The sequence below is a fragment of the Daphnia pulex genome, chromosome 4 (assembly GCF_021134715.1).
Source record: "Daphnia pulex isolate KAP4 chromosome 4, ASM2113471v1".
Classification (NCBI taxonomy): Eukaryota; Metazoa; Arthropoda; class Branchiopoda; order Diplostraca; family Daphniidae; genus Daphnia; species Daphnia pulex.
In genome coordinates this window covers 1,585,115-1,611,542 of record NC_060020.1, presented here as the reverse complement: position 1 = coordinate 1,611,542, position 26,428 = coordinate 1,585,115, and the positions used below count along the sequence as shown (strand labels likewise).

Sequence of the window (26,428 nt, the reverse complement as noted above, 5' to 3'; positions counted from 1 at the left end):
CGGTCGGTCGGCGCAGGGCGATAGTGAAAGGAAAGGGCGACAAATAACCAGAATAAAGAGAGAGAAAAACACGCATCTTCTTCTTCTACTTTTTCCTTTTTTTTTTACCTCTGACAATCTACTTACACGACTTAAGGTGAGTTGGGGTGGAACCCGAAGAGGGGGAGACTCGATGATGAGGAAAGAGAGAAACAGAAAAGAAGGAAATCAAAAAAGGAGAGCGGCATCCGGTCTCTTATCCATCCCTCATTTCTAGTGGGCCTCCCATCACCCTTTCCGCGTCCTGATAATCACATGACATTGTCTCGTCGGACGTGTCAAAATCTTCCGTCCACCTCTTCCCTCACGACTGCTGCTGGCCCTCCCAAATGATGGCACGGTCGAATGTTTTCTAGAAATCCTACACTATACAAGAAAGTTTGAGTTCATTATTCATTTTTTTTTCGCTCTCATTTTTTTCTGATTTTATACTTGGTGGCTTTTTTTTCCAGGGTTTACCTGGCCAGGAAACGAAAAACTCCGCCTCGTATTTGTTTACCGACCGAGTTTTTCTCAAAAATTCAAAAGAAGGTTAAACAGGATTAATTCCTTCTTGGCTTTCAAGAGGGTCCTGTGGGAGGGTTTATTGTGACGATTTGGGTCTAAAAGTAATTATCTGTGGATTCCATGCAAATTTATTATTATTTTTTTTTTATACTAAAAAAATCCCGATCCATCCAGCGGATGTCGAGTGCGAGTGAGAAAACCGCTTGTATCGTTTTTGAGAGATTTGAATTTAGGGGGGTGGCTGTGGGGTCGATTTTTAATTACTATCGATATCTTAGGTAACCATGGCTATTAATTAGAAAAAAAGAGGGAAGAAAAGTGTCGTCTGCTTTCGCCATTGTCTAGGCTTGGACTTTGCAGAACGAGACGAAGTTTCAGATTATCAAGAAAACGTATGTAAGATTAATTTGGAAAACGTACGGGACTGTACGAGGAATGGAACAATTCATAAAATTACAAAATTGTGGTCGTCATGTGAACTCAGAGTTCACACACTGAGTCTGTCTCGGTGTCGTGGCTCTCCATGTGCTCTCCACTCCATGCATGCTCTTCATGCTGTTTGGCGGGTAAATAAAATTAAAAATACTAATAGAATGATTGGGGGAGCTTAAATAGAAGACTTAACCCTGTTCCAAATATTTGAAAGACTAGCATTTATCATGTAAGCCTCCAGTCGATGACTGGCAGTTTGTTTGCACTAAAAGATGTAACCTTTTTCTTTGTGCAGATGTGAGACCAGATGAGCCAGCCATCATAACAACAAAATATGCGGTTTTGCTTTTGCTGGTATTGACCTGCAATCAGCAACAACCTCAGTCTCATCATCACTTGGGTAATGATTTTCGTTACTTTTTTTCAGTGACAACTTGCTAGATATTTGAATAATGCATGACTTGCATAGATGCAGTGTATTACCAAGATACCTTCAATTCTTCTACTTATTTTAAACTAGGGCTTACCCACTGTCTCATTTCAACTTTTACTTGTTCTTTTTGTAAATATTTTTTTCGTAACCCAGTTTTTATATTTTAATTTAGATAAACAGCATCCCATTTCATTGGAGAAACTCCTGGGGCCGATCGAGTTACGTATCTCTTCTTCCCTTTCTTAAATCCTCTGTGTCCTCGTGTACATCCATGTGAGTGTGGGTGTATTCACGAGGATTCCCTTTTGCAGATCCTGCCTGGCGTATTCAACCTTACTGCGGATGGAGCACTTGTGGATGCTTGGCTGTATTCCCAGGCTTAAAGGTAGGAAAACTGTCTCTCTATTTCTCCTTTTTGTCTATTTGCGGGCGTTGATTTTTAAACCGTTGCGGAGTATGGAATACGATTATTCCTGGGCCATGCAGTTGGCTGCAACTGTTGTATCTTGCTGTTTTTGTTTGTTCAGTTAGAGTTCATTAAATAGCTCATTTGTGGAATGACTGCAGATCAGGCCTGTTTTTGTACCTCACAACTTTGTGGGTAAACAATTGAATTCCCGTGAATTCCAAAATATTTTAAAATTAAACACTCAACCTCGCCACACCTGCACCTCCTCGTAGATAGGCTACGGCAATTTGTGTATTGGTTTGAATATTTTGTGCCACCGCGTCAAAGTCAAACTATTTCGGTGGGAGAAACAATTTTTTAACGCCTGCCTATATATCTCATATCCGTGTAGGCCCTTGAGAAGCGTTTTGTTCCGTAAATCAAGTGCTGAAACAGAGGCTCGAATAGTGTAGCCCATATTTTGTCATCGATCGATTTATTCCTGTCTGTGTGTGTGTGTGTGAAAGATAATTTAATGAGGTGGAGACTTAATGCAGGGCTCCTAGAGCGGCGGGGCCGTGTGCTATATTTACCTGTGCATCCTATACACAGGTGTGCGCTTGATGGAGGTCAGCGTGAGTTAACGAACCAAAAGAAAACCCAAAAAGATGGGCAACTCTTTTTTTAAACCTTTTTGTTTTTGTTTTAAATTGAGAAAAACAGCACAGCACCACAGCGATTCGTGTTGAAAATTAAAACAAAAAACCAAAAAGTTCGGCATAGGAATAATCTGATTAGCATTTGAAAAATCCGATTGACTTTTTGTGTCTACATGTTTACACAAAAGCTTGTTTTTTTTCTTTTATTTTTTCAAAGAAGAGAAAAAAGGGGGTTGAGAGCCCCATCGTCTTCCACAAAGTTAATGAGGAAACAAAAAACCCAATAAGCTCTGCACGATGGAAGAGAACACAACTTTTCGATATTAGCTATACATTAGTTCTTCTTCTTGTTTTTGTTTTTGTTTGTTTCTCTCTCTCCTGAACGGGGCGCCCTCGCCATCGCGCGATGAGAAAATATTTAATGAAAAAGCAACTCGCGATGAGCGGCGACGAGCCGGCCTATCCTGTGCGCGAGCTTCGACCGTCATTTCCCAGCGAAACATGCCCCGGACTATTACGTTCGGATAACTTTTGGCATTATGTTGGGTGTTTATATAGAGAGAGAGAGACCGCGTGCCGCACTCCATTTGAAAAGTTTTTTAATCGAAAATCGGCCTTATTCCTATTCGTTGGTTTTTGTTTGCTGTTTTGGGTTGTTGAGAGTTGCCTTAATATTCCTTAAATATTAGTAAATAATATACCTCTTTGTTTCCTTTTCATTTGCGGGCCACTTTTTCTTTTCTTCTTTTTTGGGCTCTTGTTTTAGTTTCTGAGAGACAAATCGTCCTGTCTTTACAATGGGACCGACCCCCCCCGCACCCATCAACAAAACAAAACAAAAACCCAGAAACAAGTCGCATCAGAAGTTGCCTATGTACAAGTCGGGTCCAGCATCCGCCGAAAAGCCGAGCGACGAGGTCGTTTATATTATAACTGCCCTATAATTAGGGGTCGTAGGACGGCAGCAGACAAGTCGATCAATCACCAACTCGATCGCGGGCTGCAACTCTCTCGGCTCTTATTCTTTTTTGATCTGCTTCTTTCTTCCCGACTAACTATACACTTGACTCGGGCACCGTGTAATTATCGCATCGATTCATTATGTTCCCAAATGGACCGGAGAAAAGACAAAAGCGGGGGGAGCTATAGGAGCAGCATAGGCTAGGCAGCAGCCACTCATAGCGCAAACAGGCGAGAGCGAGAACGGGGCCAGCAGTAAATAACGAGCCGTCGAGACATTATTGAACTCCCAACGCTTCCATTTAATGATATTTTCGAAATTCCAGCAGCCGCCCGGTTCACCCGGCACTTGCTGCTTGACCATTTCGGTCCATTCCATTCGAGTTATTTCCCTTCTGTTGACTATAAGAGTTTATTTCCCCGATTTTTTTAAATGTTGAAAGAAAAAAAAATGAAGGGAAATAATAAGAGGGTGATGATCAAAAGTCCTCCATGGGAAATCAAGAGTTTTACGGTGGGCATGTACTCTATGGCAACATTGACCGTCATACTAGTCCATAATATACGTAAGCGGTTACGTATATTATTTCGTATACAGAAATACACGTACCAATATCACCCCGGATCTCTCATGGGTGAGATATGTAACGGATCCGATCTAATAATAATAACAATATGAGAAATTTTTCCGAGAAAAAAGAAAACGGGGGGGAGACGGTAAGGAAATACAGGAAAAGTTGACGCAACATTTATTTATATAAATACGGATGAGTAACTGCTTGCATGCCTCCCGTTCCCTTATGTATTTCTTCGACTCGAAACTTCGTCTTCTTCTTTCATTCTCCTTCCATTCTCATGAATATAAATCATAGAGCAACCGATTCTTCTCTTCTCTCCCAAAAAAAGAAGAAGAAAAACTTCTTGGTCTTCTTCTTCTCGATTCCCATGTTCACATGGTACGCCACCAAATCTATATACAGCGCGCCAGTATCCAGATAGACTATACACATGCTGGTGCCATATTTTTATCAAAAGCCTATATATATAACTCTGCCACCTACTCCCCCGCCACCCCTTTTATTTCGTTCCATGCCCTTTTGGTTGGTTCGGTTGGCTTGCTATACATCCTTTTTTTCTTTTCATTCCTCTATCTACGTAGAGACTATACATCAAAAGGCCGCCCCTGCGTCGTCCATCTCTATATGTTTCTCATGTTCTTATTCGTCGCGTCGCGGGAGAGAGAAAGGTCTTGGGTCTTGGCCTGGTATTCGGATTTTCCGAGGCTTTAGTTATGTACCATACGCTCGGTTTGACAAGTACAATCATGCGCGTTATATATATACGTACATAGTCCATACCCACACACTGAGAGAGAGAGAAGGGATTCATATTTCTCCGGTCTTATCCATCCGAATTTTTACTTCCCCTGTTTTGTTTGTTGTCCCAGTTGAGAGAAAAAAGGGAAAAGAAGAACTCGAGATGTTTTGTGTCGGGTCAGCGGACATGTAAGCGAAAGGGATGTGCGCATATCCTCACATTTCCTGTCCAATCTGTCTACTCGACAAATAATTGAAGTCTTATGGGAGCGTCTCGATCGTGATCGATCAACTGCGACGCGCTGCGCTGGCGAAAAACAAGAAATTTAATTGAATGGCTGCCGCTAGAAACCACCGAATGGCAAATCCTATAGGGCTTAGTCTATATGGGCGATTTGATTCGTGGAGGTTCTTCGTCCGTTTTTGTTTGGTCATTTATTTTTAAAAGGTTCTTCGTCCGTTTTTGTTTGGTCATTTATTTTTAAAAGGTTCTTCGTTTTCGTTCCATTGCTTCCTTCCTATTTATTTTTTCTCAGCGCTTCCAGGTCGACATCCTACTGTGACTATTTTTATTTTTATTCGATCTCACATCGGTCTCGTATTGTTTCGTTGTTTTTTTTTTTCAATCCAGTTCTTTTTAACGACCACTTTCAAACTCCGAAAACTTTTCAGGGATCAGTCGTTAAAAATTAAGAGGCGAATTTTTTAATCATCAGAATTGTTAAGGTCGTTGAGTACGTTACTCCCTTTATTTGTAGCCTACTCCTTTTAGTATTTGTATATTTCTCATTAGGGTCCCATTGGCATTTCTTCTTGGAACCATTCTCACACAGATTGCCAACAGATGGCGTGCAGATTCAATCTATTTCCCGTCATGAAAAATTAGAGAGAAAAAAACCTCAACAGACAACAACAAAAAAAAAGGACACCAACGGTCTTCCTTTTCTTTTCGTTCTCATTTTTATTTCATTTTTTTTTTTTTTTACGGAGCCTTTTAATAACACCTTATGGGTAACGATCAGGTGACGACAATGAGGAAAACCACCGCAAACGACACACAACACATTAGTAGCTTTTCAATCGCGCTCCCATGATTTTTATTTAACGATTCTCTTTCCTTTATTTTTATTTTTTTTCTACTTCCTTACATAATCCAAATGATGCAACAGTTGTAACACTCCATCGCTTGCTTGCTTGCTTGGTCGTCTGCTGACCATATCATAAAAAGGAGATTTTTTTTGTTCTTTCGTCTGCGGCGTCCGATATCGTTCAATTAAACACCCGTTAATGGGGATTGCTGCTGTTGGCCGAAAAGATGGTGTGAAGTTGGAAGCGCAGAACAGTCACGTACGCCACTTTCCGTACATATACAGAGCCTTTGCATCTATATAGCATATCGTCGTTGTCTTCGTGGGTAATATTGGGAATGACCAAGCGATTTCGTTTTTGTTTTTGGAAACTTTTTCATGTAAATTCACACGGGAACTTGACATTTTTTGGTTATGGGTTTTTCTCGGACGATGGATTTAATTGCTCCCGCGTTTCCTTCGTGACGCATTTCGATACACTGTACATGTCCGGTCAAAAAACCTTTTTACCTCCCGGCCGGATTAATTTTTCTGTTCCGATGAATCGTTCGCACAGCACTTAAAAACGGCTAAAAATAATCCTTTACTATACGGACAAGCAAATGTCCAGCTGTTTACATTATTTATTTTTCATTCGAATCGAAACTGAAAACTGGTGAGCCGAGAAAAAGTGCGTCTACACAATGTCGTTCTGATCACACAGGCTAAAAAAAAAATAAAAATAAACACACAGCAGAGAGAGTGCAGTCGTGGAGATTTGAGAGAATATGTCCGGCGATTAAAAGCCGGATCATTGGCATTCTCCGGCAATCAACCACGTCCATAAAAGATGAGGACATGTTACAAGAGCCGAGTGCTGTATAGTGTATAAAATCGCACATAATGTACCGACTATTAAAAGATCGAGTCGTCGGCATTGGCTCTGCCGTGCCGTTCTTTGCCTATTTATCGAAGCGATCTGAAAACTAGCGAGAAACTATTAAATGAGTGTGTGTGTGTGTGTGTGTATAGAGCGATAGACCGAAATTGGAAGGGGTGGAGATGTCTGGGGTTATCCTCCGATGAGATGAGCTCCACCAGTTGATGGCTTTTTATATATTTAGCTCTTTTTTTGCTTTTTGCTTTTTGCTTTATACCACACAGCCACTCATAGGGGCGAGGAAAGTGTGTGGAGAGTTCATAATAATAAGAGGCAAGACCGCGCTCGATTGTCCGCCGCTCTCTCTCTCTCGCCGGCCGCCCGCGTGTGGGTGTTATACGACGATCGGGACCGAATGATTGTGTATATACATAAGATCCGCCTTTATTCATTTCGACCTTTGACCCGTTTTGTTTGCTTTCTTATCTGATACGAGCTCGTTCCCTCGCCCAAAATTTTGATTCGGTTCTTCTGTTGCGTCCGTCTCTAAAGCGGCGGAATATAAGAAGCAGGTGATACGGAGGACGAGAAACAACAACCTGTGGGGAAAAAGGTACCTAGCGCAAGATGCGACCGATGATCTCTCTCGGCTTGATGTCTTGTGCTGTGGTATATTATACCAGAGAGACTGTCGAGTACACGGTTCTTCGCTTAAAAAAGTATCTCGATGTCGTTTCGGAGGCTCTTTATATATTATACTATCTCGCTCGACCGGGATCCTCAATGATGGCGACATCCACCGATCCATACGTCACGACTATAGAGACTGAACTTATATAGACGATATCCACTATCTCTCATCGCTCCTTTTTTTTATGTTTTTTATTTTCATTTGGTCGGGGTTCCCTTGATGGCCAGGCCATTGCCATTCCCGCGCTTATAAATAAAAAAGACGACGAGGAAAGGGGGGGAGGAATGCTGGGCAGCAAGTTCCCATCTGCGCGGAAGAAGACGAAACTTGACAAAATCGACAACATATTCGAATCGATTGTTAGGGAGATCTCGGCAAAAAAACAAACCAAACAAAAAAGTTCTTCTTCCCAGATTGTCTTGCTCTGTCGGTATGACCCGCGTATATAGCTGTGCACACGTAATACATATCCTCGAGGATCTGGAACTGTCAAATGTATATCGCCCGTGGTTTTTTAGGTTTGTTTTTTTGCCGAGTGAGTTGTGACAAGATCGGTGAAATGCATAAGAAAAAAAAGCTGAGAAAGGAAGAAAAAAGGAGCGAGTGCTGGGAACAAGAACAACCAAATCAAACGGCGAAGATGAGAAGTCAAGTGGAGACATGCCATGGCCTCAAGAATTGACAGCAGGGGGGGCGATATCGGTGTCTGTCGTCGGAGAAAAGAAAAGGTTCCATCAACAGGTTGGATATATTTATGTATAGGCCGCGCAGCGAGGGAATGTGATCTAATCGTCAAGTTATGGACCCAGAGGTCATCGCATATATGCGGGAAACATTTCACGCTCCAGCGCACCAAAACTTGTATTGTCTATGTAGGCCTTGCTACACATATCCTACACACGGAAGAGATCCTAAAGTGGCTATAGAGCGACTTTGGAAAATGTGTTTCGGTTTTTTCGGTCTGACCGAGACTTGATTTTCTCAGGCGTTTCACGGCGGGTTGATTCCGAGGACAAGGAGAGGGGGGAAGCCAAGGAGACGTAGGGGGCCGCCAAGTTTTGGCCCGGTTATCGGTTCGACATCGGGGGGGTTGATGTGAGTGGCAGAGTCGACCGACAGATGCGGTCGACAAGATAAGAATTAAACCAAAAGGACAACACACACACACAAAAAAAGACCTTGGAAGTGCTCGAGTATTTTTAGAAATGAACTCGAGTTGTCAATCGATGCGGATGTTGTGCCATTAGCGACTCCTCTGCCGGGAAAAAAAAAAAAAACGCCGACCGTGCACCCTTCCCTGTATACATGCACATAGCGCCGAGATAGAGCTTCAAAGCCCCCGAGGTTATATGCTAATAAATAATAACGATAAACGTAATGAAATCTAAATGATAACGACCTGTGCGAGCGGAACGATTGTGTTGTAAATTATGCGGCGAAATAGATCAGCTGACGGACGCGGGGTCCCCCGCAATGCCTTTGGCTTGGGTTAAACAAAAGAAACATTTTTTAATTGCTTTCTTCCCCTTTTTTTGAAAAAACAAAAATATTTTTCTCAAAGGAATTTGAAAAACTAAAATTTTTTTAAAAAAGAACGTTGGCGGCGGCGGCGCTGGCGGCCGAATATTGTCTGCTTTACATGATTGCTTCATCGCGGATTGTTTTCCAGAGCACCATGTAGAGAGAGAGGAGGAGGAAGAAAGAAACGCAGTGAAAAATAAAGAGAAAGAGACGTTTGTGTGTGTGTGTGTGTGTGTGTGGAGAGCTGCTGGTATGGCGTCTATCGTTTCCATCCCAGAGAGAGAGATACTTTCACGTGTATAACTAAAACAAAACGAAAAGAAGAAAGAGAAACAGAAAAGAAGGAAAGAAGAGCGACCCAAATTATATGCATAAACTGCTCGACACAACACACACACACACACACAAGCGCAGCTGGGGCAAATGATGATGATGGCGCGCCGTTCGCTCCCTTCATAAAGTTCTCCTCGAGTCTTTTTCTTTCTACCTCTTCTCAACGTTTAATGGCCACTAGTGATATGGTTCCGCACACACACACACACACACAGTCGCAGTACAGACACACTAACACACACGCTCGGCTATCAGTGCGCTCTATCTCTCTAATTTACACAGCCAGCTCGTTGACAGCTCTCTCGCATTATTCAGCCAGCAACAAACAAACAAACAGACAATACAATGCAATAGTAGAAGGGAGATAGGGCAATATATATACTGCAATGGCGCAAAAAGGAAAAAAAGAAAAGAAAAAATCTTTCCACAAATAACGAACGGAATGTGTCCCTTTTTTCTTTCTTTCTTGTTTTTCGTTGTTGGTTGGGTTGAGTGTGTGTGTCTCATTTGGTTTCGACGGCGACAGCAAACGGAACCAAAAAATTCCATCGGGTGTGCTTTCAAAAAACGTATTCCGTGAGCGGCACTAGATGGTGCTGGATGAAGCTTTCCAGCGCGTCTGGCAAGAAAAATCATAGACGAAGGGATAGAAAATAATCTTAGACATACGGGCTCTCCGTTCACACCACCAATTCACGACCACCCGCTGGCCGCTTTTAATTGCATTTTCTATGTATACGAGCGCTGCTGCTGCTGTGAGCCTACATCGAGACGTGACGGTTCAAACGCGAACGGAACGTACATACTAACCACCTGATTACTAAAGTTCTGGGTTATCAATTTTCTAATGATACTCGGGAAAAAGAGTAGGAAAGAAAAAAATATACTTTCAACCCAGCCAGAACAAAGTGTAACGGCCCTGCAGCGCAGTCGCTAATGAACTCATCATCCCCTCTCCCTGTTTGAGTTGGAATTCATTTACTATTTTAGGCTCGTCCCTTATATTTCTCTCCACCATCGAAACCAATGTGAAATCGAAATTGACGCGTCATACAATTTGAGATTTTCCGCTATTACGTAATATTCTGCGGTAGAGAGACTCGAATGCGCGCATTGGATTTTGCAGCGCATTTTATTTTTCGTTGTCGACAATTCGGGGATGTAATGTAACGCTACATTGAGGTTGATCGCGGATCATTGCCGGAATCAGGAAATGAGTTTGTCGTGTCCAACAACGCGTCGTCTTGTGTTCTCCATTTGTTTTTTTTCTCGGACCTATTGCAAACGACCAAGCGGACGTCTCTGCTATTATGCGAGTCGCATGGTGTATATCCTCTCGGCCGTGTGTATCTCTTCGTCGCATATTTGAAATGGCCGCCTCGTACTCCATTATGGATAAGCAGTGGGCGCGGTGATTTTTTGATTACACGATTCGACTATAAAAACAAAAATTTGTTCTTTTCCTATCGTCACGTTTGTGTCGCGCTGGGAAAGAAAGAAAAAAACTAATAATAATTTGTTCATCGTCGGGTAGTAACTGGATGTGGACTCGTTGTTGGGTGCCGAAAGTAGTTTCGTTTGGGTTTTTTTTTTTCATTTTTCAACTTCGATTTTGTTTTGTGTGTTGGAGCTGCTGCGCTATATGAAGTCAAGCCAAACTAGGTGCTATATTACGACAGCATAGACGGACTCTGGAGGGAGGGGGCACTGGTACTCGTGGGTCCGCCTCACAACGTGCAGGGGGGAAAAGGAAAAGGTGTTTAGTTCTCTAGTTGCGCCCTCCCCTTCTTTTTTTTTTTCTCCCGAGCGCTCCGTGCCGTCCTAAGAGCTCCGTGTGTGTGTTAGCTAACACACACTAGAGCTAGAAGGTAAGAGAGGGGGGGGGGGAATACGCGCACGGCACCTAACAGAGTCACAGAGTATAGAGCCATCGCAAGAGCAAGAGAGTGGCCAGTCGTAGACCGGCCGAACTAGCGGTCGGATCACACACGTCGTCTCTTTTGATTTTTACCTTTTGTTTTTCCTTTCATCTGTTCACCAATCAACCGAATCGAATATCGAAATCAACCATTTCGCCTTGAAACGTCGATTCGGTTTCTTCTTCTTCATCGACACTCGACCGAGAGAAATCAATTTGCAGTGCGGTTGTTTTCTGGTGATTTCGGTTGGACCCGATATCGGAGTGTGACAGAGCGCAGTGATCGCGTTCGTGACATCATCATCGGTTCTTCTTCAGCGAAATTTTTGATTAAAAAACCTCCTCAGTGTGCCAAGTGTGTTTTTGTTTTTTTAAATATTGCCGATTCTTCAAGTGTCGTCCGTTTTCTCTCTGGCGACTTGAACGCCGGAACTTGAGACTATACCGACAAGAGACAAGCCGGAAACGCGCGTGAAACGGAACACAGTTTTATTCTTGGGTTGAAAAGTGACAAAAGTTTTGGTTTGACGATTCATCGCTATAACATGGCCGTCTTCGCCGCCCAGCATCAATCCGTCGCCTGCGACACACTCAAAGTCAGTTCTCTCTCTCAAAAAACATCAAATCGTTTTGAATTGATGTGATGCTATCGAAACACTTTTTTATATGTAACTTGTAAACCAAACGTTATAAGAGCACGCGGAGTAAAAATCTGACGCAAAGTTCAGACAGTACAAATGCGGGACGTAATAATAAAATATTAGCAGTGATAGTCGATCCATCGCGCAACCGAGTCTTCGGCGAAACGAAACTAAACCGAGAAGAAATATTTGAAAAGCCATGGGAGGTCCCGCGCGCAAGGTCCCGACCGAGCCAAATAGCCACAAAAATTCTCGAGGGGGTTAGTGTTATAGAAATAGAAAGAAAAACATCTCGCAGCTAGCAGCATCAGTGAACCGGAGTCTATTTGATATACAGACTCTATGAAATGGCTATGATTTTGATTTTTATTCGGCGTGAGTAAACGAACCTTCTGCCATTACTACTATTATTGTAGCCAAATAAAATGTGAAGCGGTCAAGAGTCTGTTTCGGGTACTATATACATGTTTGTAAGAGCTACTACTATACGACTAGACTACTACTACAAGAGTCGTAAGTCGAAGGCATTGAGCGAAAAAGAAAAAGAAAAAGAAGAAGAGCCAGAAAGGAATGTCGATTTGTGGGCCCCGTTTACACAGAGCGTTACAAGTCGTATAGTCGAGTCTATATTGCTTACTTTTTTTCGTCTTCTTCTTCTTCTTCTCTTTTTTAACGCGGTCGGCCTTTTTGGACTTGTGGCAGCAGAGTTTTCATCATATCCCCCCGCAGTCATTTGAACGGATCCGTTTTCTTGAATTGATTTGCTTAAACGATCGGAACGATTTCGAGAGGGACCATCTGTGCGGTGGCGCCCAGTTAAGAGAAGAAGAAGAAGAGACGCTCGTAATATAACGAGCACCGTGCGAACGTTTGTATAAACATAGCAGCGCGGACAAGTTCTTCTTCTTCTTCTACTTTTTCTTCAAAAAAAAAAAGAAAAGTTATAAAATTGTTCCTTTTTTTTCCAACAAATATCGGCCCCCCTCTAAGCACGGCCAAAGTCTTTTCTGCGCCAGGTGGCGGCCATAACTCACGTCTTCTTCTTCTCCCGAGACTAAGAAGAAGAAAAAAAAAAAAACGAACGAACGAACCAACGAAGAAAACAAACCGAGAGTGTGGTGTTGATCATTTAGTGCTGAAGAGCGAAAGATACACACGGGAGGGAGGGAGATAAACTTGTTGGGGAATTTTTTTTTCTTTCTTTCAGTCGAACATCCTCCTCCTTTTGGTCGTTGTGTTAGTTCTTGGGTAATTTGTTTGTTTTCCCTTTTAACAAACCGGTTAGTCAAACATGCAAGAGATCTAATTCATTCAATGTGTCGCTCGACTAAATATCCGCTTATAATGTCTTTTGCCGAAGCTGATTCAAAAGTTGCCGCGTCCAGTTTTTCTTTCCCCCCTCCAGCTGATCCCCTGTTGGTGGGCGGTCAATTTGAAAAAAAGGACTGACAGAAAAATCGGAAGAAGTTCATGTTGCGAGTCAAAAAGGGGCAAAGGTTATCGGAGTTTTCGGGTTTGGTGGTGGCCATCAAAAACGAGGAGACAAGTGCTCTGTAGTGTGCGATCGCAGGTATTAGCGCAACAGAGTTCCTTCAAAACAGGTTTTTCTCTCTCGTCTCTCTCTCTCCCTTGTCTATACATGTATGCATGTATGCATGAACATTTTCAACACAAGTGGATTGCGTGAATTGTACAAAGGAAGAGTCAAGGTGAGAGGGACTTGGAGAGAGGAGAGAGAGACCCACATGATGATGCATCAGCACAGCTTAAATAATGTGAAGGATGATTGCTCGCGTCTGGGTTAGCGCACGTTATATAAATTGGGCCACCTCTCTCTCTCTCTCTCTCTCACTAGACGAATTTGATTTTTACATTTCGTGGTCTTTCCTTTTGCCCTTTTTTTTTCCCCCTTCGCTTCGTGTTTTCGTTCGTCTTCTTTCTTGTTACGTTCCTTCGCTTCTGTGTCTCTCTCTTTCTCATCTCCATAAGAAAAAGGTGATCCGCACGTAGCCGGCTGACTTATTTACGACAAGGGACTCTCGGCTGGCCGAATAAAAGAGAAGAATACAAGAGAAAGGAAACAAAAAAACAAACTGTCATCTATTTATCCACGTAGACGGTACAGCAGCAGCGAGTCCACTACTACGTGATCCACATAAATCGGTGGTGGTAACAACAAATCAGTCCGCCGGCGAGGCTCATTTTTCTTTTTCTTTTTTGTTTCTTTTTGGTCGTGTTCTTGTTTCGGTTGGGTTCCATCTCCACTGACCATCGTCCGTTCGTAGATATCCAAAGATTGTGGAACCGAAAAGCCATAGTCGGGCCATTTTCTTCATCGCCTCAGATGCGAAGCTGATCCAGAAAGAAAATTTAACAAAATAGAAAAAAAAAAGAAAGAAAAAGAAGATGGAGGCAGCAGCTCGATGCTCAGCTCTTTGGCTTTTGCTCTTGGCGTGAGATCGCGTCCTACAGACTATAACGTCGCTGGCCTTGTTCCATTTGCACTGACGGGGCCTAACCTATAAATAACAGACAGAGAAGAAGAAGAAGAAGAGTGTGTTGGGCTGCCCCCCCCCCCATCTCTGTCTATATCTCTCACCGATGGTTTTTCCCATATAGTCAGTCGTCTTCCTTTTTCGCTCCCAATGATGCAATCCAACCTCAGAATCCTTCGGCGGTTCTCGGTGACAATCAGAGAATCGGATTAACTATTTTTTCACGTAGAAAACAGGGAGTCTCCCTGATTTGATGACTTTACACAAAAAAGTTGAAAATTCTGGCCACTATTATCCGCCTCTATATAAGTCTGTCGCTAGGTGTAAATAGCTGCCAAAGCGAAAAAGAAGAAGAAGAAGAGTAAGAGTGAAATGACTTCTTGCCTGGTAAACTATTGAAGTAAACAAGCAGTTGTACGTTTCTGCATTGTTGGCGCTTGCCGTTCGCTCGTGATGACGTCGTGATGGTGGCAGGACAGGCCAGCACGATCTTTTTCGACAAGGCCCAGAACAACACAGGGACCAGCATATACTATAGGATGAGAAGAGACCCATGGAGCAGCAGCAGCAGCAGCAGCAGCCAGGACGGGTCTCGTGTTACCTGCTCTTATTCAGCCCTCAACGGCAGCAGCACAACGTGCAATCGCTTCTTGTTATATGTACAGAGAGCTCTGCCATGTTTTGATTTTCTCTCTATTCTCTACACATCCATCGCGTTTCTTTCATTCTCCGACTATTCAACTCCTTATTCACTTTTCATTTCTTTCTCTGAGCGCTGTCGGCCGTTGGGAATCTATTCGCTCGTGTCGTGTCTCTCTCATCACCCGGGCGAAATTTCCCCTGCGGTCATCCCGTCGACTGTCGACTGTCCGCGATTCTATTTTTGATCGCTGCTCATCTCTCCCAAGTCAGAAACAACACGCCGAGTTCCATTTTGCGCGTTGCGTTGTTGTCGCTGTCGTCAGCTTGCGTGAGATATACTACCACTATATACCCCAGGTAGAACAACACACAAAATATAGGGCCCCCGATAGGAACTGCAGAACGTAGGCGGAGATTTACTTGAGTAGACTTAACGGTCGGTTTCCATTTGATATACGATGGTGTTGTACCAGGTTGTGTAGCGTGCAACAACAACACACATAGAAGGCGACACGGACCGACTGGCTCAAACAAGAGGCAACCGGTCAGAATGCGCCTCGCCATACAACAACCAAAAACAACCGAAACAAACGATTTATTGTACATACCCCTCTCTGCTCTTCCATCTATCCCGCCGCTCCTCGTAACAAAAAAAAAACCCCAAATGGAGCAAAAAATAAACTTTAAACACACAAAAAAGAAAAACCGCGGATGGCATGCCCCAATATAAAACACTGGCGGCTATTTTTATAGGCCTGTATTGCACCGCTAGAAAGAAGAAAACAAAACTTGACTGGGAAAGAATGTTGATTGCGCGTGTTAGATTGAAGCCTATACACAGACAGCAGGTCGTTCTGCAATCCTGTACGGACTATACGGAAAGTGAAATCGAGGCCGGCAGATGGGCAAAGTGATGGTTCCTCATATAAACCGTCACTCCACTTGCAGGAAGTCGATGGATATACAAGTCGGAACTTTCTTTTTTCTTTCTCTTTTTTCTTTTTCTGTCTCTTTCAACTGTCTCGTTATGGATAGATCACCGAGCAGCAAGCGTGGCAAAAGCAGGATTCATACGTGTGTTTCTTTTATTCTTTCGTTACCTATCGTAATCTATAAAACACTGGGCCGCCGAGTTGACTAGTTGCGCTGCTGTGCCGTCAATTCATCACTGGACACGGCAACCAGGGCGGCATCTATAATTCACGCTTCGAAGTCCAAGTCGTTATTGTTATGGTTATGATGATGGTCGTTATTAGTACGACAACTCGTGCGGGCGGACAGACGGATGGTAGGCGGAGGAGAGAAAGTGGGGCCCTTATTATACATATAGAGAGAGAGACTGACTCTCTCTATATAGCCCCAACTTGTTTGGATAGCGTTTAGATCTATAACGTACACCAAACAACAGAGATAGATATATTATACATATAAATAAATACCTCATCGCTTCGCCAGACAAAATGTTGATGAACGGAAAGGCGGAGAAAAATGGAAAAACCCTGGCCGCCGCCGCCGCCGTGTGTTATTTGGTTTTTTCTCTCTCCCTCCTCACTCTTTTGCGTAATGAATAAGGCGGTGCGGACTTTATGAGAGAGGGGAAAACGTTTCTTCCTCATCTTGTGTTGTTGCGATTGATTTTTTGACTAACGATCTCTTTCCCTTTTTTGTGCCTTTTTACAGATGAACCAGCTGTGCAAAGTGTGCGGTGAGCCAGCTGCCGGCTTCCACTTTGGCGCCTTCACCTGCGAGGGTTGCAAGGTATGTTTCTCCTTTTTCTTTTTACCTTTGACGACGACAATCATCTCAACAACAACAACAACGACCGCAGAAAAACGTTTGTCTGTTGCCCTGTTAATCGAAAAATGCCATTTCTTTTTTTCTTCTCGTTCCAAAAGAAGAAGAAGAAGAAAGAAAGAGAAACAATTATCCAGCGGCCGTGCGCTCGGCTGTGCTGTGCCGTGTATATACTCACTGTTGTACCTCACAGCCACGCAAATCTGCATACAGACGGCCGTGCATCTCATATATCTAGTCGTGCCATATAATAGCAGCCCTAGTTTATTCATACCTCCTCCTTCTGCGCGCTTATTTCATCCTCCCTGTTTCTTTTTTTAACCCACACAACACACACACAAGAGCAGACAACTGCACTCGATTCGACTCGATGAGGTCGACGATTCTCTCCGTACACGCGCAGTTGCCCGCTGCTCCACCCGTCAAGAAAGAGAAGAGAGAGAGAAAAACCTCATCGTTTTTGTAAAAGTACAACAAAAGAGCGTTGGCCATCGTTTGGCTCGGGACCTTATTAGGATGCGCCGACGTAATGGATCCTCCTCCCCCGGCCGTCCAATTCTCATCCGTCGTTGACGAGGTGGAGAAGAGAACAACAAGAGTCTAAGCCCCATTGCGCTCGAGCCAACAACAACCGACTCTCCGCCAAAATGCACAGTTAGCCATAGCCAGCCTTCTCTCGCGGCGACTTTCTCCTCGTCAAGAGATGTGCCCCGTACGCACAATATTAGTTTAGAAGAAGAAACACTTGATGGACTTGGCCGGACTCGACCGGACTAGGCCAATCGTTCCTAATCACGCCACACAGCTGAAAGAAGAAAACAAAAACCAAACCAAACCAAAAAAAAAAAAAAAAATTCTCTCTAAATTACAAAAACGTTCAAAGCGTTTTCATTTATTCCTTCTTCTTCTTCTTCTCGGCCGGCTCTTTGCACAGGGATTATTTTTTTTTCCAGTCCACATCTATTCGAAATGATGTTTTCCCAACGCCTCTTCTAACCCACAATGTCTAAACCAAGGCAGAATAGAGCAGCTCGGTCGACTCTTTTTTTTTTTTCTTTTCTTCCCTCCTTCCTTCTGACGCCCCTTTTACCTGCGCCATCATCCACTTGATCATCATTTCTCTCTCTTGTCTGTTTGTGTGTGTGTGTGTGTGTAGAATCAATTAAAGAGAGCAGTCTCACGGGCACACGACCCTGATGGTCGTGGAACACACCAGACAATATCGAGAGCTATTAAAAGAGCTGCTGAAAAGAGCCCCGCTCTGATACTCTATATCCATTCTATATATCCTCGACTAAGATAATAATGCATACAAGACAACTTTGGTTTCTTTTGTGTGTTTGTCTTTTGTTTTTGTTTTTCGATGGTGGGCAGATAGTTTTTTTTTTTAGTATTATTTCGGTTGGCTCGGCTATTACGTATGGGTTCGTCATTAAAACGAGACTGAACACTTACCAGTTGGTTTTGTTTTCACGGGAAATAATTTGACATTAACATTTTCTCGTCTAATCACGACCCGCGCTCCAGCTCCAGCTCTCTTTACGTGTGTGTGGCGGATCTTTTCTTCGTTGAAAAATGATTTTCTTTTTCTTACAAAAATAATAATAATAATATATAACGTTGGTATGAGTCTCGGCGGGACTGTACGAGGAAAGCCAAAAGAAAAATATTGGTGAACTGCTTTTCGTTAATAATAACGGCCGGCTCCCTCGAGGAGGTGCATGATGAGTAGCAGCAGCAGGCCGCTCACCTTTTGGACTTCGCCCTCGTCGTCCAGTTTTGACTGGCCCTGTGCATGCGGTGCATAGAGCCCGAGATCGGTACTGTATAAGATAACTATAAGATTTCAATTTTCCGAATCAACCGGCCACCACCACCACCACACACGTAAGAGCGTTGGCAGCCCCGCTGCCGCCGCCACCAAATGGATGGTGATGACGACGGGACCGATGAATATTCATGAAGTGGGTGCACAGGTACACACAGCATAACGCAAGAGAGAGAAAAAAAAACAACAACACGCAGCGCTGTACTACACAGTGAGAACCGCACAGAGTCCGCCGGATCCGCTCATTATAAAAGAAAGGGCTATTTATACAGCAACAAGAAAAATCTGAGAGTAAATTACGATAATGACGTCGCACTGGGGCCTTACTGGCGTTCCACCTCTAGACACGTACACACACACACAAGCGGCGGCCGTATCTCTTTCCTGGCATCTCCATTCCATTGCGCACAAATATTCTTTTGTTTCGTCCATTGTTTTGATTGTTGATTCATTAACAGGAGAAATCCACCTTGGCCTTCTCATATCGTTTCCCTATTGTCGGCAACGGTGGCATATCGACCAGTTGCGCTTCTTCGACTTGAATTGAGCCCCGGACAAAACAATCGTTAACAAAAAACTGATGACAGCTCTAGAAAAGAAGAAAAAGAAAATATTTTTTTGTTCTTTTTTTTCTTTTGGGAATAGATTCCCCTGATGATTTGTTCGTTGTTCGCTGGCGTGTGACTTTTCCTTGTAGACGAAAGAAAAAATAGAAATAGAAAAATGGAACGTGAATCCGAACGGAAAGTTTGGTTGTTTGCTGTGAGCTCTGCTGACTTTTTGCCTTGATGCCTTTTCCGATGGCGAGTTGCTTCGCTCGCTCTGGTTTGGACTTGTATTCTCTTCTTCTTCTTCTTCCAAAACCCATCGGGCTCCATGTTTTACGAGTTGGTATTCACACTATGTAAATACAGACAGATAGAGAGTCAGCTCTACCTAGAAAGAGAGAGACTGTATGAGCCTTGCGCTGCTGTTCCACCTTCATCATCCTCTTTCCTCCTCTTCTTTTGGCTGGGCTGCCTTATTGGAATTAGGCCACCAGCCGAACTCTAACCGACAACAGCACACACAACTCTCCCAAATAAAACCAATTGGAGAATAAGAGGAACGAAACAAACGAAAAAATAAAATAAAAACAAGTCAGCCAGAGACGAGAAATAGAAAAGGGATTACAAACGTGGTCATTGATTGTGTCGGCGCTTGCTTTTATTTCGTTTGTTTGTTCGCCTTCGCCTCCCGAACGCCGAGCAGCGCCGGTGATGATGATGATGAAGGCGCAACAACACAGAGAAAATACCCATTGCAACCTCCCTCCCTCCCTCCTCTTTCGGTGCAACAGGTGTGGTGCAATGGACTGATCAAATCGGGACTGCATGCAGGAACGGCGCGGTGATTTGTCGAAACAAATTCAGTCCAAAACGGGAAACGGAATAATCTCGGCAACGGGATTGAAAATTAGTCTTGCTCTATAGACAATACTGGCGAGCTGAAAATATTTCAATTAGTTCTGCCTTCATATTGTCATCGCATTGTATTAGATTCCACACGTGCCCTCCACACAATATTCTCTCTCTCTCTCTCCCAACACACACATTTTTCCCTCCCCAACTCGTTTGTATTGTTTTCGGTTTTGTTTCTTTTTTTTCTTTTCGAAAATTTCGTTCGTGCCGTATGGAAGCGGGGATATGAGAACGTATAAGGGCGCGGTTACCTAATTTCCGCTCCCTTTCGTTATTTAATGAGTACGTTGCTTGTTGCTCGGTTGGTGTTGTTGTTGTTGTTCTCGCTAGTCTGCCTGCCTGCCGTTCAGCAGGACGCCCCGATCCCCACACAAAACACAGCACAAGAGAACTTAACTCAGCATATGTAGATATTCTCTACCTGCTAGGACGGTCACGGACGATAGCCGACGCCTGGGCGCTGACGAACGCTTTATGGCCGGGACAGCTATGCTAGAGTATAGGCAATGCGCCATATCCACCTCTTCTTCTTCTTCTTCTACTATTTCTTCTTTCTTGTTTTCATTTCAATTCCCTTCACCAGCCCCGAAATTTTGGTGGAACTCGAACAGTTTCAGCATTTCGATAGATTCTCCTGTGTGTGCCCAAATGACCAAACGATTCGACTGTTACCTGCGATCAGCTGAAAGACGCCGCTCGAATAGCGCAAAGAACGACGCCCGAAATGATGATGTCATCGACTGATTTCGACGTTCCAATCGTCCCACCACCACCCACCCCACTTGACTATATGCACTTAACAGTTGTGTGGTTATCCTTGCTGCTGCCCCTCCGCAAGGGAAAAGACGAAGAAGAAAACCACTGTTCTCTCTTTCTTTTTTCCTTCTCAACATTTATGTTTGTTTTGAGGCTTTTTTTTTTTATATTTTATTTTCTCGTCATGTTCTCGCCAAATAGAGCCGAGACACTAATATTCGCTGAGATCGTGAGGCGCCCGCATTACAGAACAACATGGCCGACTCGTCGAATGTCTTGATCTAGACGAAATGAGTCGAGGCCAAAAGCCAGTCTTAAGAAAATATAATAAAGGCGTCGATTGCTCGCGCTGGGGCATTTATTTTTGGGTGAGCGGATTATTAGGACCCACCTCGTCAAAAGTCGAATCACCTTTTGATAGGCCTATATCAAACGCGACTTAAAAGGATGACTCGATTGATCAATTTCTCCCGCACGGCTTTTTTTTTTTTACTTTTCTGTTTGCGTTTTCTGTTTTTTTTTTTACTTTTACGACGCCATCAATTGGTCGTCGGCCATATTAATATAAAACCGTGAATCGTGATTGAGAGTTTTTCGTCTTTGCTGGGGAAGACTTTGCTGGCCAGGAATTTGATGATTTGCTCAACAGTCAGCACTCTTTTGGCTCGTTAGGCCTATATACAGCGACTCGCAGGTGGTCAATTGGTCACGCTCAGCTGGGAAAAAAAGGGGAGACGAGGAATTTTTTTCGGCGTCGTCTTGCGGTTGTCCTTGTTGTACATATTTGTATAAAACACTGTCGTCACGTCACAGAGCACAAAGTCATCCAGTCATCAACATTTGCACTTATTTCTCAAGTGTGACGATGCTGGAAATGAGAGAAAAGTCGTCTGAGAAGACAATTTTTCGTGAATTCAATTTGAATTTTCCTTTTTTTCGTTTTTTCTAGTCGTTCTTCGGGCGATCGTACAACAACCTGTCGGTGATATCAGAGTGCAAGAACGGCGGCCAGTGCGTCATCAACAAAAAGAACCGGACGTCTTGCAAGGCCTGCCGACTGCGCAAATGCCTCCTGGTGGGCATGTCCAAAAGCGGCTCCCGTTACGGCAGACGCTCCAACTGGTTCAAACTCCACTGTCTCATGCAGGAGCAAGGGCCCGTTTCCTCCGTGTCCGTCTCCTCTTCCTCGCCGAATTCCAACGGCAACAACAATAACAACATCAGCAGCAGCAACAACAACAACAATAATAACAGCGGCTCCATGTCGATGGGTGGCAACAACCCGTCGCCGAATTCGTCGGCCGAGTCTTTCGGCGTTCACCACCAACCGGACAGTTTCCATCATCACCATCAGCAGGCACTGCGACGGGCCGGTTTCCACCAGCACCACTTGATGACCGCAGCCGCCATGGTCGTCGGTGGCCCCGGGGTACCGTCCAGCATGTCCAGCAACGAGTCGAACAAAGACGACGCCGAAGCCGAGTGCAAGAATTCGTCGGCCTCTCCGTCCGTCAGCTCGCCCGGATCACCTCACCACTCTGATTCTTCGCTGGAGTTGGATCCGTCTTCGGTGCCCAGCGGGGAGCGAAGCAGTGGCAAGCAGAGCCACCGGGGGCACCACAACAACCACCACAGCAGTTTACATCACCACGCCGCACTGGCCAGTCTGGCCGGTCACCACCACAATCCTTTCGGTCTGAAACAGCCGTTCAATCCGGCCGATTTCTTCCGGCCTTTGGGTATGCCGATGCTTCCGCCTCACTTGCAAGCAGCGGCGGCGGCTGCGGCGGCTGCTGCGGCTGCGGCCAACCTCCACCATCACCACGGATTCTATCCGCCAAACCTTCCGGCGCCTAGACTCCTGTTTCCAGCCGGAATGGGTTTCCCGTCGTCGGTCAACACGCCGCCCACCAGTCTCAGCGGCAGCGGGTCCAAGTCTCACAGCTCCTCCTCGGCCACGCCCAACTCACTTCTGCTGGATGCCGCCGGAGCGAGAGCCGCCAAAAAGTTCAACATCGAGTCGATGCTTCATCTCCACCAGCAGCAGCAACAGGAACAGATGCAGAAACAACAACAACAGCAACAACTCAAGCGTTCTACCTCGTCATCGTCGCTCAAGCTGACGCCCCCGCCGTCTCAGCAGCGATCGGCGCCGGCGGAGGAGGAGCAGGACACGCCGATGGATCTGTCGGTGAGGAGTTCATCGGTGGCCATCAAGGACGAAAACCTGTCGGAGCACTCGGGTTGCGCCGGATCGTACCACCGACTCTATCACGGCGATTCCGATTACGACAGTAACGAGAGCGACACGCTCAACGCCGCCGACATTGACGACATCGACGACGACGATTCGGATCATCACGCCGGAGGAGCTGACGGTGGCAGCGACATGGAACGGAAGCCTTTTATTCCACTAGATTTGACGCGGAAGTAAAAACAAAACAAAAAAAGACAAAAACAAAAATGGTATTAGATAGGACGGCGCGTATGCATCATTAGAGATTAGAGCCATTGTAGGACTGTGCTGTGCCACTCACTTGTGCCCTGGGCGTGGCTTATTCCTTATTTCTACCCTCCCGTTTTGATTCTTTTCGTTCGTGTCAAACTCACTAGACCAACTACTTGTACTGCCCGCCTTCTCTCTCTCTCTCCACCACATTCAACCAAAACGTTGTTGATCCTCAAAAACACATTCCGGAATTGAATGGCGAACAAAAAGAAACGAATCATTCCGGAAACCAAAAGACAAAAAAAAAAAAACATAAAAATTCGATTAGAGAATCTATATATCAAATTCCCGGTGGTTTTTTCAAATTTTTAATTCAATTTGTAAGGTTTGTTATTACTATGTATCTCGGCTACGTGTGAAAAAAAACTGTGAGTGTATTCCGTTTTCGACGTGTTTAGGATGTGGATATCGGATTAACAAATCCCCGCATTCATTTCCATAATAATGGCCAGTTCGTTGCGCGTTTTTCCGATGGGGTTTTTTTCCGTTCTCGAAACGACGATGACACATGCACTTTTCTTTCACGATAAGATTTCCAAATTCTAGGTTGCCAATAATGATTCCGATAAGATGACTAAGTTGTGTCAAGATTCTTTTCAGAGCCTAAAAAAGTTATGTCGACGCCATTTGGCTGTCGGCCATGGTGTATATTTCATCCCTTGTTTGATTGATAAACTTTGCATACAGTACAGCAGTGCGCAGCAGTTGATTCATCGCTGATAATGCAAATGATTTCCGATGCCAGTGATCCATTTCCTCCCTCACTACATTCTTTAATTCTTTTCATGATTATCTCGGTCGCCCTGTCTTTTATGTTTTGTTTCCTTTTTTCGTGGCTTTTTCTTGTATTTTGTAAGAGATGTAAATAGTGTTTTTTTTCTAAATAACAATTTGTGCGCGTTCCGGTGCAGACGAGATAGACATAATTATATCTAGGATTATTATATTTTTTCCTCCCCCCTTTGTTTTTTTTTTCTTCATTCCTTCACGACTCCCTTATATATCCTTCCCTCCTGTATATTCATGTGCTGTGTGTGTTCGCTCGGCGATTGGTCGGACTATGGTTCATTAAAAACACTTTGATTGCCGGGAGAAATGGGTTGGGTTGGGTGGGGTTGAATAAGATTTAAAAAAAAGAAAAAAAGACGAAGGGGGCATTGAGCCAGTTTGTTTCAGCTAATGTATATCATTGCCACACATTCCGTGTCGTGTAGCGACTCTCTTTTTTTTTTCTCCTCTACAGCCATTTCCTTCTCCCCGCTAAATACGTTTCATTTGTTTCTTTTTTTTTCTCTCTTGGAAATTTTCCATAACATCTTCCGGGTATTGTCCGGACGATTCCGGAAAGCGATGAATTCAACTGACCAAATAAATAAGAAACAACAACAACAACAAATTCCTCCTTAATAAAAGCACAATCTAAATCAGAAAGAAAAAAAGGAAGGCAACCGGATTGATAAACGAGAGTTAACGGAGCGAAGGGGGGGAAAAATGTAATCCCGAAAAGGGCCATCAGATATATATCACGACATTCCGAAACCCCTTTCAAAGAAGGTATTTCTCAGTAGATGATAAAGATCGGAGGATTTTTCTTGAGCAATCACGACCCTACCCTCCCCCAAGCCACCCACGCTTTTACTTTAGACACATCCGGACGGTCTACAAATCGGTACGCTTCCAACCTCCCACCCGTCCCAAAGGTTTTTTTTTACACCAGCATCAGCACACCTGACTGTCTTAACGTCCATCAACGTCCCACTCACACGAAAAAGAGAAAAAAAAACTCCTGTCGGCTGTCGGTTCGTCGTTCAACGTGTATCCCCCCCCCCTCTCCTTTGTTTTTGTTTATGGGAAGGTGGGGGGAATTCCGATAACGAAACCGGAATCAAAATGTTTGGGTCGACTTGTTTTGTGTCTCTCAGCTCACACAAGTGTCTTGCATCATTCAGTTCGGAAACCTAAACAAGAAAATAAAATAAAATAAGAATCAAATCACCTCCGGTCATGTAACAACACACAGCTATGTGCTGCACTCGGTGCAAATTCCCCCTTTCTCTCTTTCATTCGCCCAACTAGTTTCGTGCAAACCAGAAAGTATATATGTGTATGTTTGCTGTCTGTAAGCTGTATGTATGTGAATTTCTGCCCGTTGGTGAAAATGTGTATCCTGCTGTACTGTTCGTCTAGATTTTGTGGAGGGCCGGGATTTTGCTTTTGTTCATATTTTCCATCCGCTGATCCAACGGGTCAATACCGATGACCCGTTATCTACAATTCCGTTTGTTTAAAAAATCTTTGCTGCTTGGAAGAACCCAAAGTTCTTTTGATTTTTCTATTTTGTTTGCATTAAGAAAGAAACCAACCCGACCAGCCCACACAAACCATGAATTAAAACAAGTGCCGATAGCCCCACACTGTTGAATGTTCCCAAAGAGAATTACGAAATAATAATAAACGATGGCTTCCATTTTTTACATGACGAGTTATGTCTATTCAATTAGCGATGGAGGAAAATTCGCAGTTGACTCTGCACACTTTGACAGTATTTATATAATAACATTATACTGCGCTGCATAATATTTGTCGTTTGCTGTTGACACGCCAGTAGTGGTGCATTATACGCAGCTCTCGGAAAACGGATGTGCGGAATGCGAACGTTGCGCGTTTGTGAGACGAATGGAGTTCGTGTGATTGGTCAACAATAAAGTTCCAGCAACGAGTCGAAAAGGTGGAAAAAAAGAGAAGAAAGAAACACATTTTGAAGTCCAAAATTTGGTACTTGTTGGGAAGAGAAAAAGAAACGAAGAAATAGGGGGGAAATGGCGTCGATTCAAAGTGTGGACTCAATGACCGAGCATTATGCGCTCGTTTAGAACAGGACACACACATAGCTCAGCTCGCATGGAAAAGGCATTTGACATGGACGGGACCCTTGTTGAGGGAGGGAGACGTGTTTACCTTACAGAGTCTCGAATGGCCGTTGTTGGTCGTCTCTTTTTTTTTTCTTTTTCGTTTCATTCGTTTTCTATTCTCATCTGCTGTCGCGGGGACTTGAGGAGACTTCCGAGACTGGGCAAATACATGCAGCCCAGTTTCGGAGTTGATGTTTGACGAGAGCTCAAGGTACACGGGTATGCACATACAACTCAGCGCATAGTC

General features: G+C 44.0%; 1 protein-coding gene across 3 annotated transcripts; it reads left to right on the top strand.

The window, feature by feature from the left end:
* The first annotated feature begins 837 nt into the window (after positions 1–837).
* Positions 838–25,743, top strand: LOC124191960 (protein embryonic gonad-like). Of its 3 annotated transcripts, none has more exons than XM_046585020.1 (5): positions 838–1,112; positions 1,274–1,378; positions 1,584–1,796; positions 16,603–16,680; positions 21,710–25,743. In XM_046585020.1, exons 4-5 carry the CDS (start codon positions 16,603–16,605, stop codon positions 23,192–23,194), a joined length of 1,563 nt encoding a protein of 520 aa, XP_046440976.1. In that variant the 5' UTR covers positions 838–1,112; positions 1,274–1,378; positions 1,584–1,796; the 3' UTR covers positions 23,195–25,743. The 3 variants fall into 3 exon arrangements, with proteins under 3 accessions (XP_046440976.1, XP_046440977.1, XP_046440975.1); XM_046585021.1 differs by having other exon boundaries at positions 1,064–1,112; positions 1,286–1,378; XM_046585019.1 differs by lacking the exons at positions 838–1,112; positions 1,274–1,378; positions 1,584–1,796 and adding an exon at positions 11,120–11,740.
* The last annotated feature ends 685 nt before the right edge of the window (positions 25,744–26,428 follow it).

What these genes read in the sequence shown, in the direction of transcription:
- LOC124191960 (XM_046585019.1), top strand. Translation starts at nt 11,690, where the DNA reads ATGGCCGTCTTCGCCGCCCAGCATCAATCCGTCGCCTGCGACACACTC. An exon ending in TCGCCTGCGACACACTCAAA is followed by an intron (nt 11,741 to 16,602) that starts GTCAGTTCTCTC and finishes GCCTTTTTACAG; the next exon opens with ATGAACCAGCTGTGCAAAGT. An exon ending in TCACCTGCGAGGGTTGCAAG is followed by an intron (nt 16,681 to 21,709) that starts GTATGTTTCTCC and finishes CGTTTTTTCTAG; the next exon opens with TCGTTCTTCGGGCGATCGTA.